At 42.9% G+C, this 16,164-nt stretch overlaps 1 protein-coding gene across 3 annotated transcripts in view; it reads right to left on the bottom strand.

Moving 5' to 3' along the window:
* The window catches only part of COL19A1 (collagen type XIX alpha 1 chain), a 1,587,177-nt gene that overhangs the window by 446,575 nt on the left and 1,124,438 nt on the right, over positions 1 to 16,164 (bottom strand). For all 3 annotated transcript variants that reach the window (XM_073675502.1, XM_073675503.1, XM_073675504.1), the window contains exon 33: positions 13,500 to 13,595. In XM_073675502.1, coding sequence (XP_073531603.1) covers positions 13,500 to 13,595 — 96 coding nt within the window. The remainder of the gene's footprint in view (positions 1 to 13,499; positions 13,596 to 16,164) is intronic.

Raw genomic sequence — 16,164 nt, 5'->3', positions numbered from 1 at the left:
GGGGACAGCAGTCACACCTGTTTTGGGGCGCAGACCTGCCACCTCTTTACCCGCAACAGCCAGCGTGATTGGCAGGTCATCATTTTGTTTGGAGGTGGTAACACCAGCTGGTGTTGAGCGCTGTCCGATATCGATAGCACCACCTTTGGATCAAGGCAACCTAACATGTCCGCCTGCATCTTCCTCACAGACCGGCAGTTTGCCGGGGACACCCTTATCAACCCCGTCTAAGCACAACAGCCAGCCCTCGGTTCCTCAGATGTGGACAAGTAAAAGACCATTTCCTCCTAGCCATGAGAAAGCTAAGAGGTTGAATTTCACCATCTGCAAGCTCTTGGCTACAGAAATGATGCCTTTCCGCCTGGTGGACACAGAGGATTTTCGAGATCTTATGTCCGTCGCAGTGCCCCAGTACCAGATGCCCAGTCGGCACTACTTCTCAAAGAAGGGTTGCCTGCGCTCCACCAGCATGTCGCACACAACATCACCGCTTCTTTGAGAAACTCTGTGTGTGACAGGGTGCATTTCACCACAGACACTTGGACGAGTAGGCATGGACAGGGGCGTTACATGTCGCTGACTGGGCACTGGGTAACTATGGTGACAGCAGGACAAGGGGCTGCTGTCCAAGTCTTGCCGTCCCCACGAGTTGTGCGTCAATCCTCTTTATGTCAAAGTTCCTCCACTGCTTCTGCCTCCTCAACCTCCTCTCGGTCTTCCACCCGCACCCAAAGCCTGTCTGGTCATGCCACAAGCTTTCTAACTGCGCAGAAGGGATCCTGCACACCTCCTTACTATGCTGGCAGTAGGGCTCAACGTCATCAGGCGGTTTTTACTTTGAAATGTCTGGGAAATGTGAGTCACACAGCTGAGGAGTTGTGGTCAGCTCTGGAGAACCAATTTCATGAATGGTTGTCTCCAATGGACCTGAAACCAGGGAAGGCCGTGTGCGACAATGCTGCAAACCTGGGTGCGGCCCTCCGCCGGGGCAATGTCACACACGTGCCTTGTATGGCTCACGTGTTGAACCTGGTTGTCCAGCAATTTTTAGCCCACTATCCCAGACTAGATGGCCTTCTGCAGAGGGCACGGTCGCTGTGTGCTCACTTCCGCCGTTCGCATCCCGCAGCTCAGCGACTTACATCTCTACAGAAGTCGTTGGGCCTGCCACTTCACCGGCTAAAATGTGATGTGCCTACCCGGTGGAATTCAACTCTGCACATGTTGCAGTGACTGTGGCAGCACCGACAAGCCCTGGTGGAATACGTTCTGACGTATAGCCTGGGCCAACGAGATCCAGACGTGGGGCAAATCACGTTGGAGGAGTGGTCTCAGATCAGGGACCTATGCACCTTTCTGCACAGTTTTGAAATGGCGACGAAGATGTTTAGTGCTGACGATGCCATTATCAGCATGACTATTCCGGTGATTTACATGCTGGAGCACATGTTAAACAGAATTCGGAGTCAGGTGGTGGCACAAGAGGAGGTGGAGGAAGTAGAGGAGGAGGAGTTGTATGCGGAAGGGCTAACATCTGCAAGGTCCAGACGGTCGGCAGCACCAAGGCGGCAGGCATGTGAGGGTGGGGGAGATAGTTTTACCAGGGCGCATGGTAGCAGCCAAACTAGTGAGGAAGGTGCAGGAGCCCAGGAGGAAGTGGAGGACGAACTGATGGAAGACTCATCAGATGAGGGAGACCTTGATCACATTTCTGTTGTGCGAGGTTGGGGGGAGAGGACAGAGGAAGGAAGCATGATTGTTACCTCGCCACCAACACAACAGGGACTTGGTGCTCCTGGATGCGCAACACACATGAGTGCCTTCTTGCTGCACTACCTGCAACATGACCCTCGAATTGGGAGAATTAGAAATAATCCTGACTACTGGGTTGCCACACTGTTAGATCCCCGGTACAAAAGTAAATTTGCAGAAATTATTCCTGCCATAGAAAGGGATGCACGCATGCAGGAGTATCAGCAGAGACTGTTGCAGAATCTTACATGTGCTTTTTCACAAAACACCAGTGGTGCACGTAGTGAATCTCACAGTTCCAACTTGCCAACCGTGGGACCGTCAAGTGTTCAGCACTCAAACCATAACAGAACCACAGTATCTGCTGGTAACATCAATTTTGCGCAATCATTTTACCACTTTTTTAGCCCATCCTTTGCAAGGCCACAGGAGACAAGAAGTCTGACACATAGTCAACGCCTAGAGACGATGGTACAGGAGTATCTCCAAGTAAACATTGAAGCCATGACTGTGTCACTGGACCCTTGCTCTTTTTGGGCTTCCAATCTGGATAAATGGCCGGAGCTAGCCACTTACGCCTTGGAGATCTTGTCATGCCCCGCAGCCAGCGTTCTGTCTGAACGTGTGTTCAGCGCTGCTGGTGGTGTGCTGACAGATAAGCGCACGCGGCTCTCCAATGATAATGTAGACAGACTCACGTTCATAAAGATGAACAAATCATGGATCCGAAACGACTTTTCTACCCCTGTGTCATCCTGGGGAGAGTAAAAGATGGATGATTGGTTAAAATCACCCTACCAACCGTTTTAAGCTTTCAAATTACTAATCATGTTTATCTGTATCTTGGCTGGAAAATAATTTGGGCTTTGTAGCAGTGTGCAGCACTGATTCTATTAGGCCATCTATAATAAGCTCCACCAGATTTAAAATTACTAATCATGTTTATCTGTATCTTGGCTGGAAAATAATTTGGGCTTTGTAGCAGTGTGCAGCACTGATCCTATTAGGCCATCTATACTAAGCTACACCAGATTTAAAATTAGTAATAATTTTTAGCTGCATCTAGCCCGGAAAATAATTTTGGGGCTCCGAGATGCGCAAGACACATAAGTGCCTTCTTGCTGCACTACCTGCAACATGACCCTCATATTGTCAGAATTCGAAGTAATCATGACTACTGTGTTGCCACACTCTTAGATCCGCCAAACTTTTCGATCAACCTTTTCATTTTAATAAAGACCAAAAAAATGGTCATTTTTGAAATTATAAGCATTAGCAGGTTATTAGAAACTGAAATCAAACAGTTTTCAACTCAAAACTTTATTCTAGGTGATGTTACATTTTCACATAGGACCCCTTGTTCGAAAGGAGCTTCTGAACTCTCTCGTCCATTGAATTTGTCAGGTTTTGGATGGTTTCTGCTTCAATTGTTTTGCATGAGGACAGAATACCCTCCCAGAGCTGTTGCTTAGATGTGAACTGCCTCCCGCCATCATAGACACTCCTTTTGATGATGCTCCAGAGGTTCTGAATGGGGTAGAGGTCAGGGGAGCATGGGGGTCACACCATAAGTTTGTCCCCTTTTATGCCCATATCAGCCAGAGATGCAGATGTTTTATGTGCAGCATGAGATGGTGCATTATCATGCAAAAAAATGATCTTGCTGTGAAATACACGGTTCTTCTTCTTGAACCATGGCAGGAAGTGCTGTTTGAGAAAATCCACATACATTATAGAGTTCATCTTTAGCACCTTCAGGGATCCTAAAGGGGCCGACAATCTCTCTCCCCATGATTCCAGCCCAAAACATTACTCCACCTCCTCCTTGTTGGCGCTGTAGCCGTGTTTGCGTGGGGTGTCCATCAACCAGCCATCCTCCACTCCATCCATCTGGACCATCGAGCGCTGCACGGCACTCATCCGTGAACAAAACAGTTTTGAAATCAGTCTTCATGTAATGTTTGGCCCACTGGAGCCGTTTCTGCTTGTGTGAAGTGGATAGAGGAGGTCGACAGGATGGCGTATGCACAGCTGCAAACCTCTGAAGGACCCTGCATCTTGTTGTTCGGGGGACGTTGGAGGCACAAGCAGCTTCAAAAACTTGTCTGCTGCTATGACAAGGCTTTTTTGCCGCTGCTCTTTTAACCTGACGTAATTGCTTGTAAGAAAGAGTCCTCAATTTGCCCTTATCAGCACGCACACGTGTGTACTGTGAATCAGCTACATACTTCTTGATTGCCAAGACACTTCATCCTGATCATCGCACAATGTTGATTGCAGTCATGCCTTGACCTAAACACTCCACAATTTGTTGCTTCTCAGCAGCCGACACATCCTTTTTCTTTCCCATTTTGGCAGAAAATGTAGGCTGCTTAATAATGTGAGACAGCCTTCTTAAGTAGTCTTGCCTTTCATTGGACACACCTGCCAAACTAATTAGCACAGGTGTCTGCAATTGCTTACAGTGATATAAAGAGCCCTGACACACATCACCATCAATGAGTTTAACTGACAAACAAACAAATTCTTCCCTTATCACTCCTAAACACTTTTTGCATAATAATTTGGAACACAGTGTACATGTGCTTTTCCACAAAACACCAGTGGTTCACGTAGTGAATCTTACAGTTCTAACTTGCCAACCGTGGTCTGTATGGAGTTGTTCAATAAAGGGCCCAAAATTAAGATAACATAGATGGGAGAGGTCTCTATGAAAAGGAATTCCTAAGTATTTGATACCCTGTGAGGGCCAGGCAAAGGGAAAGTTGGACTGGATGGAATCCTATATGGATTTGGGGAGGGAGACATCGAGGGCCTCAGACTTCGCTGCATTGATTTTAAAATTTGACCATGTAACAAAGTGATCTATTTCAGCCATAACAGCATGGATGGATATATGTGATTGAGTGATATATACTAGGACATCATCAGCAAATAGAGAGCACTTGTACTCGGTGCCTCCCACCTCAATCCACCTAATATTGGGGTTATGGCGAATTGATGAGATCAGGTGCTCCGTCACTAGGATGTTTAAGAGAGGGGACAGAGAACATCCCTGCCTTGTCCCATTGGTGATTGTGAAAGGTGATGAAAATGTTCTGACGCGCCCCCTGGGCCTTGGGACACCCGGAGCCGGACCCTTTTTGGTGGATGCTGGTGGTTGTAGTCTCCGTGGCGGCAACCCGTTTCCGTGGCTCAGGGCGGTCAAACCAGTGGCGGAACTATTTATGTGGTTTTGATGTTTAAATATCTGACTACGCCACCCGTGGATTGCGGTCAGAGTGAACCGCCGCTCCAGGGCAGACCGCTGAGGCTGGTGTTGTGGGTGCAGCAGAGCGTAACATAACTCCCCACGGGAGGAGTATAGCCTCAGGGCAGTGTATGCGGAGGATGGGGGTGATGGTGCAGGGCAGCAGCAGTAACGACACGGAGTCAGTGATGCAGTCCAGAGCCTTTACTCACAGTTCTTATTATCCAGACCACGTCTGCAGGTAACGGCTGCCCATGTCGTACTGTGCTCACCAGGTGAGGGGCTCAGACAACTCCCAGATAACTTTGGAGCGCTTCACAGGACCCCCTTTGTGTGTCCTTTGTCTGGCCTTTCTTACCAACCCTTCTGTCCGGCTGCCTCGGGCCTCCTCTTGGTAAACTTGGCGCCAGTTTCCCTGACCCTATGTGGTGCCTTCCTAGCGGGTGTAGCGAGGGGCTGCACCACATAAAATGTCACAGCCTCCGGTTTCTAGCTGAGGGTCGTTTCCTGCCTCCACTAGTTTCGGGGACCGGTCTCCCCCTTTGGCCTGACCCCTCCACGCAGGTAGATTCGGGCGTGCGGTGGCGACTCGCCCGTCCGCACCCCTGGGATCCTTTCGTTCCTCGTTCCTGGAGCCTTCTCCGCTCCTCTTCCTTCCTTCTCCCTCTTCCAGGCCTGAGCCTCTGTTACTAGGCCCGCCTCCGGAGCAGAGCTCATGCAGAGCCCCTGCTCCCTGCCACTTCTGCTCAGACTTCTCTGCACTGAACTAAGATGGTGCCCACCTTTTATACTCCCTTCTCAATGCACCCAGGAACTGCTTCCTCCCTGCTCCTGCACTACAGGGTTCCCCTTCCTCAGTGTTCCCTCCCCCCACTCCAGCCAGGGACAGGGACTGTCGTGCCCATCTCAGGTGCATATTGGTCGTCCTGCCCCACGGCAATGTGGTGTAATGCATGCAGGTGTCGGGTCCTGATCCACACTCCATCCTTACCTGAGAGTGAGATATCACACCTCTGGGTGAGGTGCAATACCTCTGTAGCAACCGAGCCCTCAGGGTAATACAGTTCCATTTATCTTCAGCCTAGGTGACGTATTGCGATACAGGGCCGTGATTTTGGCTATAAAAGGGTCCCCTAGACCCCTACCCCAAGCTTTTTAAGAGAATCATATATGGCGTGCCAGGAGACTCTATGGAATGCTTTCTCAGCATCCAACGAGAGTATCTAATTACAAATTTTTAACTGCATCTAGCCCAGGAAATACTTTGTGCCTAGTGGCAGTGTCTGCTAGTCAGCGGATTATCCCGGCTGTTAAGCAAGCTACACCACCTGTAGTTTGGACACTTCATTTTTTCAAAGGAAATGCTTCGGGACCACGGGATACTCAGTGAAGAGCATCAGGAGGCACCCCAAGGCATAGGGGCTGGGACTGGCAGTAGGATGCCTTGCGGTGGACAGCCGAGCTCGATCCTTATAAAAGCTTTTTAACTGCAGCAGCTTTAGTGGACGCTACTGGAGCTGGAATTACGCGGCTGCTGGCATGAGACTTGCCCTCCAATAGATCCTTGTAAATGGATTTAAAGTGTATTCATTCAAATTAGAGAGACAATTTAAATTAAAAAGCTTAGCGCTGCCTCCACCACAGGGGGGCTCGCTCGACCCACCAGCGGACAGGCACCAGTATTGGGAGAGGGGGGCTGGCCGTCAGGGTTCACCGCGGCTCTGGCACAAACCCGGCGACACGGAGGTGGCACGGGCAGGAGCGGACTGAACGTGTCGGCTTCTCACTTTTTGGACTTTAGAAGGGCATGACATGCCTATATCTGTGTCTCCCCCTCCTTTTACTCCTCCACCTCTTTTCTTTTCGCATGACTATATGTACTTGTCACTTTTCCATGTGTTAGTTGTGTCTTCAGAGCAGTTTGTCAGCTTTTGGACACCTTTGAAGGTGTTTTCTATGTGTTTCTATGTGTTTTTGTTTGCCTGCCATTGGTTTTAACGATGCTCGAAGGTGTTCGACGAACAGTTCGACGAACAGTTCGGCGAACACACGGGTGTTCGACGAACCGAACCGAACTCGAACACTACGGGGGTGGCTCAACACTATTTATTATACTTTGGAGAGAATCCATAGCCTATACCCACAAAATACAAGTCTATGGTCATGAGACTTCCAGAGCCTGGGAAAGATCTACTTGTCTTATGTAAATTAAACTAAATAATAAACAGTATTTAAAGGGAATTTGTCACCCCCTTGGGCGATATCAGACCTCTATGATGGCCATACAGGTGATAGAAAAGTAAATCTATACATACCTGTATGGCCTATAGTAGAGGTTTGATTGCAGAGAAAAGCGCTTTAATCAATTCTATTTTGTATTTTGACGGAAAGTTGTAAAACACTACATTTTTTTTTCTTCAAACAGTGCATTTTTGTACGAAAATCATACATAAAACAGCATACATTTGATATTTCTACAATCTGGATGACCCACAAAATAAAGTTAACATTTTCATTGTAAACAACATTAATATTGTAAAATTTAAAACCCCAAAAAGCAACAGTAGAATAGTTTTTTTTTCTTTGCTCCCATAAAGTTCTAAAAAGTTTGGTAATAAGTTATATTTCCCCAAAATGGAGACACTGACAAATGCACTCATCCAGAAAAACAACAAGCTATCAAACAGCTACATTGATGAAAAAAAATATTATGGCTCATGCAATGAGACTTTGAAAAAATGGAAAAAAAAAAGCTTCGTAATAAAGGACCACAATGGGGTTACATCGCTACAATTGGTTGAAAAACTAAATGGGTCCATAAAGTTTAACCTTTCTCCTTTTACATCCAAAGCACACAACATGGAAGTATAATATAAGACAAAAGCTTGCTTTGAGATAAAGGGAATATGGAACCCTACTATTTTCCCCTGTCATTGCCATTGTTATTCCAACTGTAAGGAAAATAGTCAGGAGATGACTCACTTCCATCATAGATATGCGTAATATTAAAAAATGTGGATATCTGAATGTTTCCTTTACAGTTGTTCAACTTAATAAACCTTTTAAACTTCTTTTCATTAGTCTTGTAACCCCTTAACACTGTACTATTGCCTTATGGAGTATGTCAGGATGTTTGGAGTGGGCTCAGTAGCTCTCTCCAAATTATTATTAAAGAGTATATAGTAGTATATTATTATATTACTATATTTTACTAGTTTTTTTATATGCAACAATACTTTTACATAGTATAATAATATACTATTGCTGTTTATAGTAAAAACAATCAATTGATCACCGCTTAAAGGCGTTGTCCAGTACTTCTTAACATGGTTCAAATGTCCTCCAATGTATTTACCCTCTTCAGATAAGGGTTTTTGTAAATACCTCTCTTTGTCCTTCTTGCCTGTGAGCGGCGCTACTGCTGGTCGCTCAAAGGCATCACCTGACCCCCGGCTGCAGCCTCCTCTGATGTCACGTCAAGTGAGGTGTGACATCAGTGACGCGGTCCCTGCGGTGGATGCTGGGCTATGGGTGGGGTTAACCCGCGCATCACATCCAGCATCCACCGCGTGCTTTCCCAATGAATGAGGGGAGGGAAAGCGCGCAATGGATGCTGGGTGTGACGTGCGGGGTAACCCCGCCCACAGCCCATCACTCACCGTGGAACACAGCGCAATGGTCACGTGATACCTTGTGAGCGGTCAGCCGTAGCGCTGCTCACAGGCAAGAAGGACAAAGAGAGGTATTTACAAAAACCCTTATCTGAAGAAGGTAAATACATTGGTGGGCATAGTAAAAAGTACTGGACATCTTCTTTAATTTCCTCAAAGGGGATTAAAAAAGTATAAAGTTAAAAAAAAAGAAAAAAAGATGAAAACACAATTTCGCCATGCAAAAACATGCACTCTCAAAGCTCATTTGAGGAAAAAAATGTTATGGTTCTTGAAAAATGGAGGCACAAACTATTTTTTTTTTTACATAGTTTCAACAAAATAGTAAAACTACCATACAGTATATATGTTTGGAACCATCGTAATTGTATTGACCTGGAGAATCAGGTTCAGTCATTTTTACTGCACAATTGCTGCCGTAAAGATAAATAAACAATGACAAAATTGCATTTTTTTAACCATTTCACTGCACTTGGATTTTTTTTTTTTACATTTTTCCCTTCCTTTACATTATTTATGGTAAAATGAATTATGTAATTGAAAACTTCAACTTGTCTAGCAAAAACAAACCCTCTTATAATAATGTCGGCAGAAAAAATTTAAACTGGAGAGGAAAAAATTAAAATGCAAAAAACAAGATTGGATGCACCGTTAAGGGGTTAATCTAATTTATTCTTGTTGGTTTTAATTAGACAAAATAATTACTTTGCAATCCTCTTTGAAACCAATTGAGTCAATGATTTCTAGATCTTAGAGAACATTTGGGCAGACAATTCTAAAATGAGTTGAGCAATATTTATTGTGAATATATGAGTTACTGTTTGCAACAATATACAGTGGTGGCCAAAAGTATTGGCACCCCTGGAATTCTGTCAGATAATACTCAGTTTCTTCCTGAAAATGATTGCAATCACAAATTCTTTGGTATTATTATCTTCATTTAATTTGTCTTCAATGAAAAAACACAAAAAGAATTGTCCTAAAGCCAAATTGGATATAATTCCACTCCAAACCTAAAAAAGGGGGTGGACAAAAGTATTGGCACTGTTTGAAAAATCATGTGATGCTTCTCTAATTCGTGTAATTAACAGCACCTGTAACTTACCTGTGGCACCTAACAGGTGTTGGCAATAACTAAATCACACTTGCAGCCAGTTAACATGGATTAAAGTTGACTCAACCTCTGTCCTGTGTCCTTGTGTGTACCACATTGAGCATGGAGAAAAGAAAGAAGACCAAAGAACTGTCTGAGGACTTGAGAAACCAAATTGTGAGGAAGCATGAGCAATCTCAAGGCTACAAGTCCATCTCCAAAGACCTGAATGTTCCTGTGTCTTCCGTTCGCAGTGTCATGAAGAAGTTTAAAGCCCATGGCACTGTGGCTAACCTCCCTAGATGTGGACGGAGAAGAAAAATTGATGAGAGATTTCAACGCAAGATTGTGCGGATGGTGGATAAAGAACCTCGACTAACATCCAAACAAGTTCAAGCTGCCTTGCAGTCCGAGGGTACAACAGTGTCAACCCGTACTATCCGTCGGCGTCTGAATGAAAAGGGACTGTATGGTAGGATACCCAGGAAGACCCCACTTCTTACCCCGAGACATAAAAAAGCCAGGCTGGAGTTTGCCAAAACTTACATGAGAAAGCATAAAACGTTTTGGAAGAATGTTCTCTGGTCAGATGAGACAAAAGTAGAGCTTTTTTGGAAAAAGCATCAACATAGAGTGTACAGGAAAAAAAAAGAGGCATTCAAAGAAAAGAACACGGTCCCTACAGTCAAACATGGCGGAGGTTCCCTGATATTTTGGGGTTGCTTTGCTGCCTCTGGCACTGGACTGCTTGACCGTGTGCATGGCATTATGAAGTCTGAAGACTACCAACAAATTTTGCAGCACAATGTAGGGCCCAGTGTGAGAAAGCTGGGTCTCCTTCAGATGTCATGGGTCTTCCAGCAGGACAATGACCCAAAACACACTTCCAAAAGCACTATAAAATGATTTGAGAGAAAGCACTGGAGACTTCTAAGGTGGCCAGCAATGAGTCCAGACCTGAATCCCATAGAACACCTGTGGAGAGATCTCAAAATGGCAGTTTGGAGAAGGCACCCTTCAAATATCAGGGACCTGGAGCAGTTTGCCAAAGAAGAATGGTCTACAATTCCAGCAGAGCATTGTAAGAAACTCATTGATGGTTACCTGAAGCGGTTGTTCGCAGTAATTTTGGCTAAAGGTTGTGCAACCAAGTATTAGGCTGAGGGTGCCAATACTTTTGCCTGGCCCATTTTTGGAGTTTTGTGTGAAATGATCAATGATTTGATTTTTGCTTCATTCTCTTTTGTGTTTTTTCCTTGCAAGCAAATTAAATGAAGAGAATAATACCAAAGAATTTGTGATTGCAATCATTTTCAGGAAGAAACTGAGTATTATCAGACAGAATTGCAGGGGTGCCAATACTTTTGGCCACCACTGTAAGACTCATTTGATGTTTCCATAACAAGAGAATTGTCAAAATGAAAGAATAACCGTCATTAATTCTTATTTCATAAACCAATGGTACAAGTAAAAAAAAAAGCGACTTTGTAATATACAGTCATATGAAAAAGTTTGGGCACCCCTATTAATCTTAAGCTTAATGTTTTATAAAAATTGGTGTTTTTGCAACAGCTATTTCAGTTTGATATATGTAATAACTGTTGGACACAGTAATGTTTCTGCCTTGAAATGAGGTTTATTGTACTAACAGAAAATGTGCAATCTGCATTCAAACAAACTTTGACAGGTGCATAAGTATGGGCACCTCACCAGAAAAGTGACATTAATATTTAGTAGATCCTCCTTTTGCAAAAATAACAGCCTCTAGTCACTTCCTGTAGCTTTTAATGAGTTCCTGGATCCTGGATGAAGGTATTTTTGACCATTCCTCTTTACAAAACAATTCCAGTTCAGTTAAGTTTGATGGTCGCCGAGCATGGACAGCCTCTTCAAATGATCCCACAGATGTTCAATGATATTCAGGTCTGGGGACTGGGATGGCCATTCCAGAACATTGTAATTGTTCCTCTGCATGAATGCCTGAGTAGATTTGGAGCGGTGTTTTGGATCATTGTCTTGCTGAAAGATCCATCCACTGCGTAACTTCAACTTTATCACTGATTCTTGAACACTATTGCCAAGAATCTGCTGATACTGAGTGGAATCCATGCGTCCCTCAACTTTAACAAGATTCCCAGTGCCAGCATTGACCACACAGCCCCAAAGCATGATGGAACCTCCACCAAATTTTACTGTGGGTAGCAAGTGTTTTTCTTGGAATGCTGTGTTTTTTTGCCACCATGCATAACGCCTTTTTGTATGACCAAACAACTCAATCTTGGTTTCATCAGTCCACAGGACCTTCTTCCAAAAAGAAATAGGCTTCTTCAAATGTGCTTTTGCATACCTCAGCCGACTCTGTTTGTGCGTACTTGCAGAAACGGCTTCTTTCGCATCACTCTCCCATACAGCTTCTCCTTGTGCAAAGTGCGTTGTATAGTTGACCGATGCACAGTGACACCATCTGCAGCAAGTTGATGCTGCAGCTCTCTGGAGGTGGTCTGAGGATTGTCCTTGACTGATCTCACCATTCTTCTTCTCTGCCTTTCTGATGTTTTTCTTGTCCTGACACTTCTGGCCTTAACAAGAACTGTCCCTATGTTCTTCCATTTCCTTACTATGTTCCTCACAGTGGAAACTGACAGGTTAAATCTCTGAGACAGCTTTTTGTATCCTTCCCCTGAACAACTATGTTGAATAATCTTTGTTTTCAGATCATTTGACAGTTGTTTTGAGGAGCCCATGATGCCACTCTTCAGAGGAGATTCAAACAGGAGAACAACTTGCAAGTGGCCACTTTAAGTAGCTTTTCTCATGATTGCATACACCTGGCTATAAAGTTCAAAGCTCAATGAGGTTACAAAACCAAAAAAAGTGCTTTAGTAAGTCAGTAAAAAGTAGGCAGGAGTATTTAAAACAAGAAAATGATAAGGGTGCCCATACTTATGCACCGGTCAAATTTTGTTTGAATGCAGATTGCACATTTTCTGTTAGCACAATAAACCTCATTTCAAGGCAGAAACATTACTGTGTCCAACAGTTATTACATATATCAAACTGAAATAGCTGTTGCAAAAACACCAATTTTTATAAAACATTAAACTTATGATTAATAGGGGTGCCCAAACTTTTTCATATGACTGTATCATATCAAAGAAATCTGCTTCTTTCTCTGCCAGGACTGATACTTCATTCTCAAAATTCTCAATTCACAGGTAAAATCTGTTTTCAGTGAAGACAAATTTTACATTACTGAGATAGGAGATGGCAGCTGCCACTGATAAGATTCTACCTAGATAGGAGAGGAGGAGGAAGGAAGAGCTTGCCTCTAGCTCCTCCCTCCACCTGTCTACATAGAATTGTATCCGTAGTAACTCCATCTCCTATCTTAGTAATGCAACAATCTGTGTTCACTGAAGATCAGTCCAGGAGGAGAAAGAAGCAGATTACTCTGATGATATATTATAAGATTTCTTATTTTCACTTCTACCATTGATTTATGAAAAAAAAATTAAAATCATAGCTATTCTTTAATCTTATGAAAGAATAACCATTGTAGTTACAAAGTGGTAGTCCAGCAACGTGTTGTTAATTGATGGATGTTATGTAATGGCCACACATCAATTACATAATGACAATATGTAAGAATAAACACGTGAACCCCAATGTCTCTCCTGTGATTCCCACCCTCTAACCTCTCCCACACTTAAGAAAATACTTTTTTAAGACTTACCTTAATACCTATTTGTCCTGCAATACCAATAAGACTTTCCTCTCCTTTGGTGCCAGCAGGTCCTCGACCACCGGAATTACAATGACCACACACATTCTTAAAAAGAATAGAACAAGAATAAATCTTTACTTTTGCATCACATATGTTTCTGAATTGTATCCTCATGATGGAGCTGAAAACATTTACCACAGTACATGTAAAAAATCTGCTGTTTCCTATCCTGATGTTCTGGCATTGTCCCTAGCTTGCGTAATTCTTTGCTCAGTGATTTTCTTGTTTCTAATTTAATTTTTTTTAGCTCTTAAATATTCAGTAGCATGTGGGCAATTTATGCAAATTTAGTAAAGTCAAAATGAATTATACTCAAATTTTAAAAAATCTGTATTTCGCTCAGTGCAATATCAGCAAAAAGGTGGTCTGCTGGCTGCCATTTTGCTGAACCATAGAGGGCCGACAAAATGTTAAAGAAAAGGCCCTAAAACCTAATATCTCACCACTGTCTTCTACAGCCACCTCCACTGCTTGAAGTCCTTCATGTGGTCCTTGGCACATCTTCTTACTGACACTGCAAGCTGCATCTTCACGCTAGGCTTAAAGTTTTGGCCATGACTAGGCCTTGAGTGATTCTGGTATGAAAGGCAGGGTTAACCCAGGTCTAATTGCATCCTGAAGCCTTGGCTTAGAGTGCACACCATAAGGTCACTGTGCACGCTGCCATACCCTTACAACGCACATGAATAGAGACATCCGGGCTCTAGAGTAACGTTTATTATGCCCTGGAGTCTTCCCAAATCCTAGAACATAATTAGGGACATTCAATCTGCAGAAAATAAATTCATTGCAAATTAAATTTCCAGGTAAAATCCTTGTGATTTGACAAATTCTAATCTCGTCAAATCTGCTCATCTCTAGTGCATATATATATCTTATATAGCTGTTGGAGGCACCATACACACAAGTGTTTATGTGTTTTGAAAGGGTGTAGGAGAATAAGTTGGGGTCAGACTGCTCTGCAGAACTAAATGATCCAATCATTTAAATTTCAACTGCTCAATCCTTCTCTCTTGTAACATCATCTGAAAGACAAGTCAGGAGGTCCCATTTACATGGTCCACTGGTCTCATTAAAACTGGCAAATGCAAATGACCACACTCTTTTGGGTATTAGTGTTTGTGCCTCCAGTATCTTCGTGATATTGTTATCTATAGTATGACCTATTTGTTTGCAGTAGACCCAATTTGTTTTTTTCTGTCAGTATATTGTCACCTGTCATCTTCAATCCTATTAAGACAGTCTATTTCTAGACTGTCCAAACCTTTTTGAGGAATACTTATTTGAAGATCAAGGGCTCATTAAACTGCTGTTGCTGATGTAGTAATTGAATCATTTTGGACTAGTAACAATAGAACCATACGTAGAATACATGTGTCTCTTTGGTTACTTCTATTTCTCTCCCTTCCTAAGACATCTATCATAGTGCTGTTACAAGTGTTATTATAATAGTCAGTGAAAACTTTAGTAATTGTCTAAGATATAATGGGAATTAAAAAAATGGTAATTTTTCTCTTTCAATAGTTGTCATTCAAAAGTAAACAGATGTAAAGTGACAACTTGTGTATGAATGGGTCTAAGGCTGGAGAATTTGACACTAAATTTGTAAGAAGCATATACATACTAGTTCATAGGAAAAGAGACAATAAAAATCTTAATAAAGCTTGTAGATTAATATAAATGATTTCAGTTTAATTGATATATTCTATGGCCTCAATAGTGTGTCTACATGGCCTTAAAGAGTAACCGCCATTTACATTTTTATTTCATAAATCAATAGTACAAGTGAAAATAAGACACTTTGTAAAATATATTATCATACAAATCTGCTTCTCTCTTTTCCTGACTGATTATTAATTCTCAAAATTCTCAATTCCCAGGTAAAATCTGTCTTCAGTGAAGACAGATTTTATATTACTGAGATAAAAGATGGCAGCTGCTATTGATAAGATTCTATAAAGATGGGAGGGGGAGGAGGCAGGAGCTATGCTTCTAGCTCCTCCTTACCTTATCTCTTCTACATAGAGTCTTATCAGCACCAACAGTCATCTCCTATCTCAGTAACTTAAAAATCTGTCTTGACTGAATACAGACTTTACTAGAGAATAGGACATTTTGAAAATTAATGATGAGTCCTGGCAGAGAAAGAAGCAGATTTCTATGATAAGATACAGTGCTTTGTGAAAGTATTTGGCCCCCTTGAACGTTTCTACCTTTTGCCACATTTCTGGCTTCAAACATAAAGATATAAAATTCTAATTTTCTTGGGAAGAATCAACAACAAGTGGGACACAATCATGAAGTGGAACGAAATTTATTGGCTATTTTCAACTTTTTAACAAATTAAAAACTGAAAAGTGGGGCGTGCAATATTATTCGCCCCCCTTGAGTTAATACTTTGTAGCGCCACCTTTTGCTGCGATTACAACTGCAAGTCACTTGGGGTATGTCTCTATCAGTTTTGCACATCGAGAGGCTGAAATTCTTGCCCATTCTTCCTTGCAAAACAGCTCGAGCTCATTGAGGTTGGATGGAGGGCATTTGTGAACAGCAGTTTTCAGCTCTTTCCACAGATTCTCGATTGGATTCAGGTCTGGACTTTGACTTGGCCATT

The sequence above is a fragment of the Phyllobates terribilis genome, unplaced genomic scaffold (assembly GCF_046119375.1).
Source record: "Phyllobates terribilis strain yellow unplaced genomic scaffold, ASM4611937v1 Scaffold_3__8_contigs__length_932513732, whole genome shotgun sequence".
In the NCBI taxonomy this organism is placed as follows: domain Eukaryota; kingdom Metazoa; phylum Chordata; class Amphibia; order Anura; family Dendrobatidae; genus Phyllobates; species Phyllobates terribilis.
Note: the sequence above shows the minus strand (reverse complement) of the source record. Positions and strands in the feature narration are given on the sequence as shown.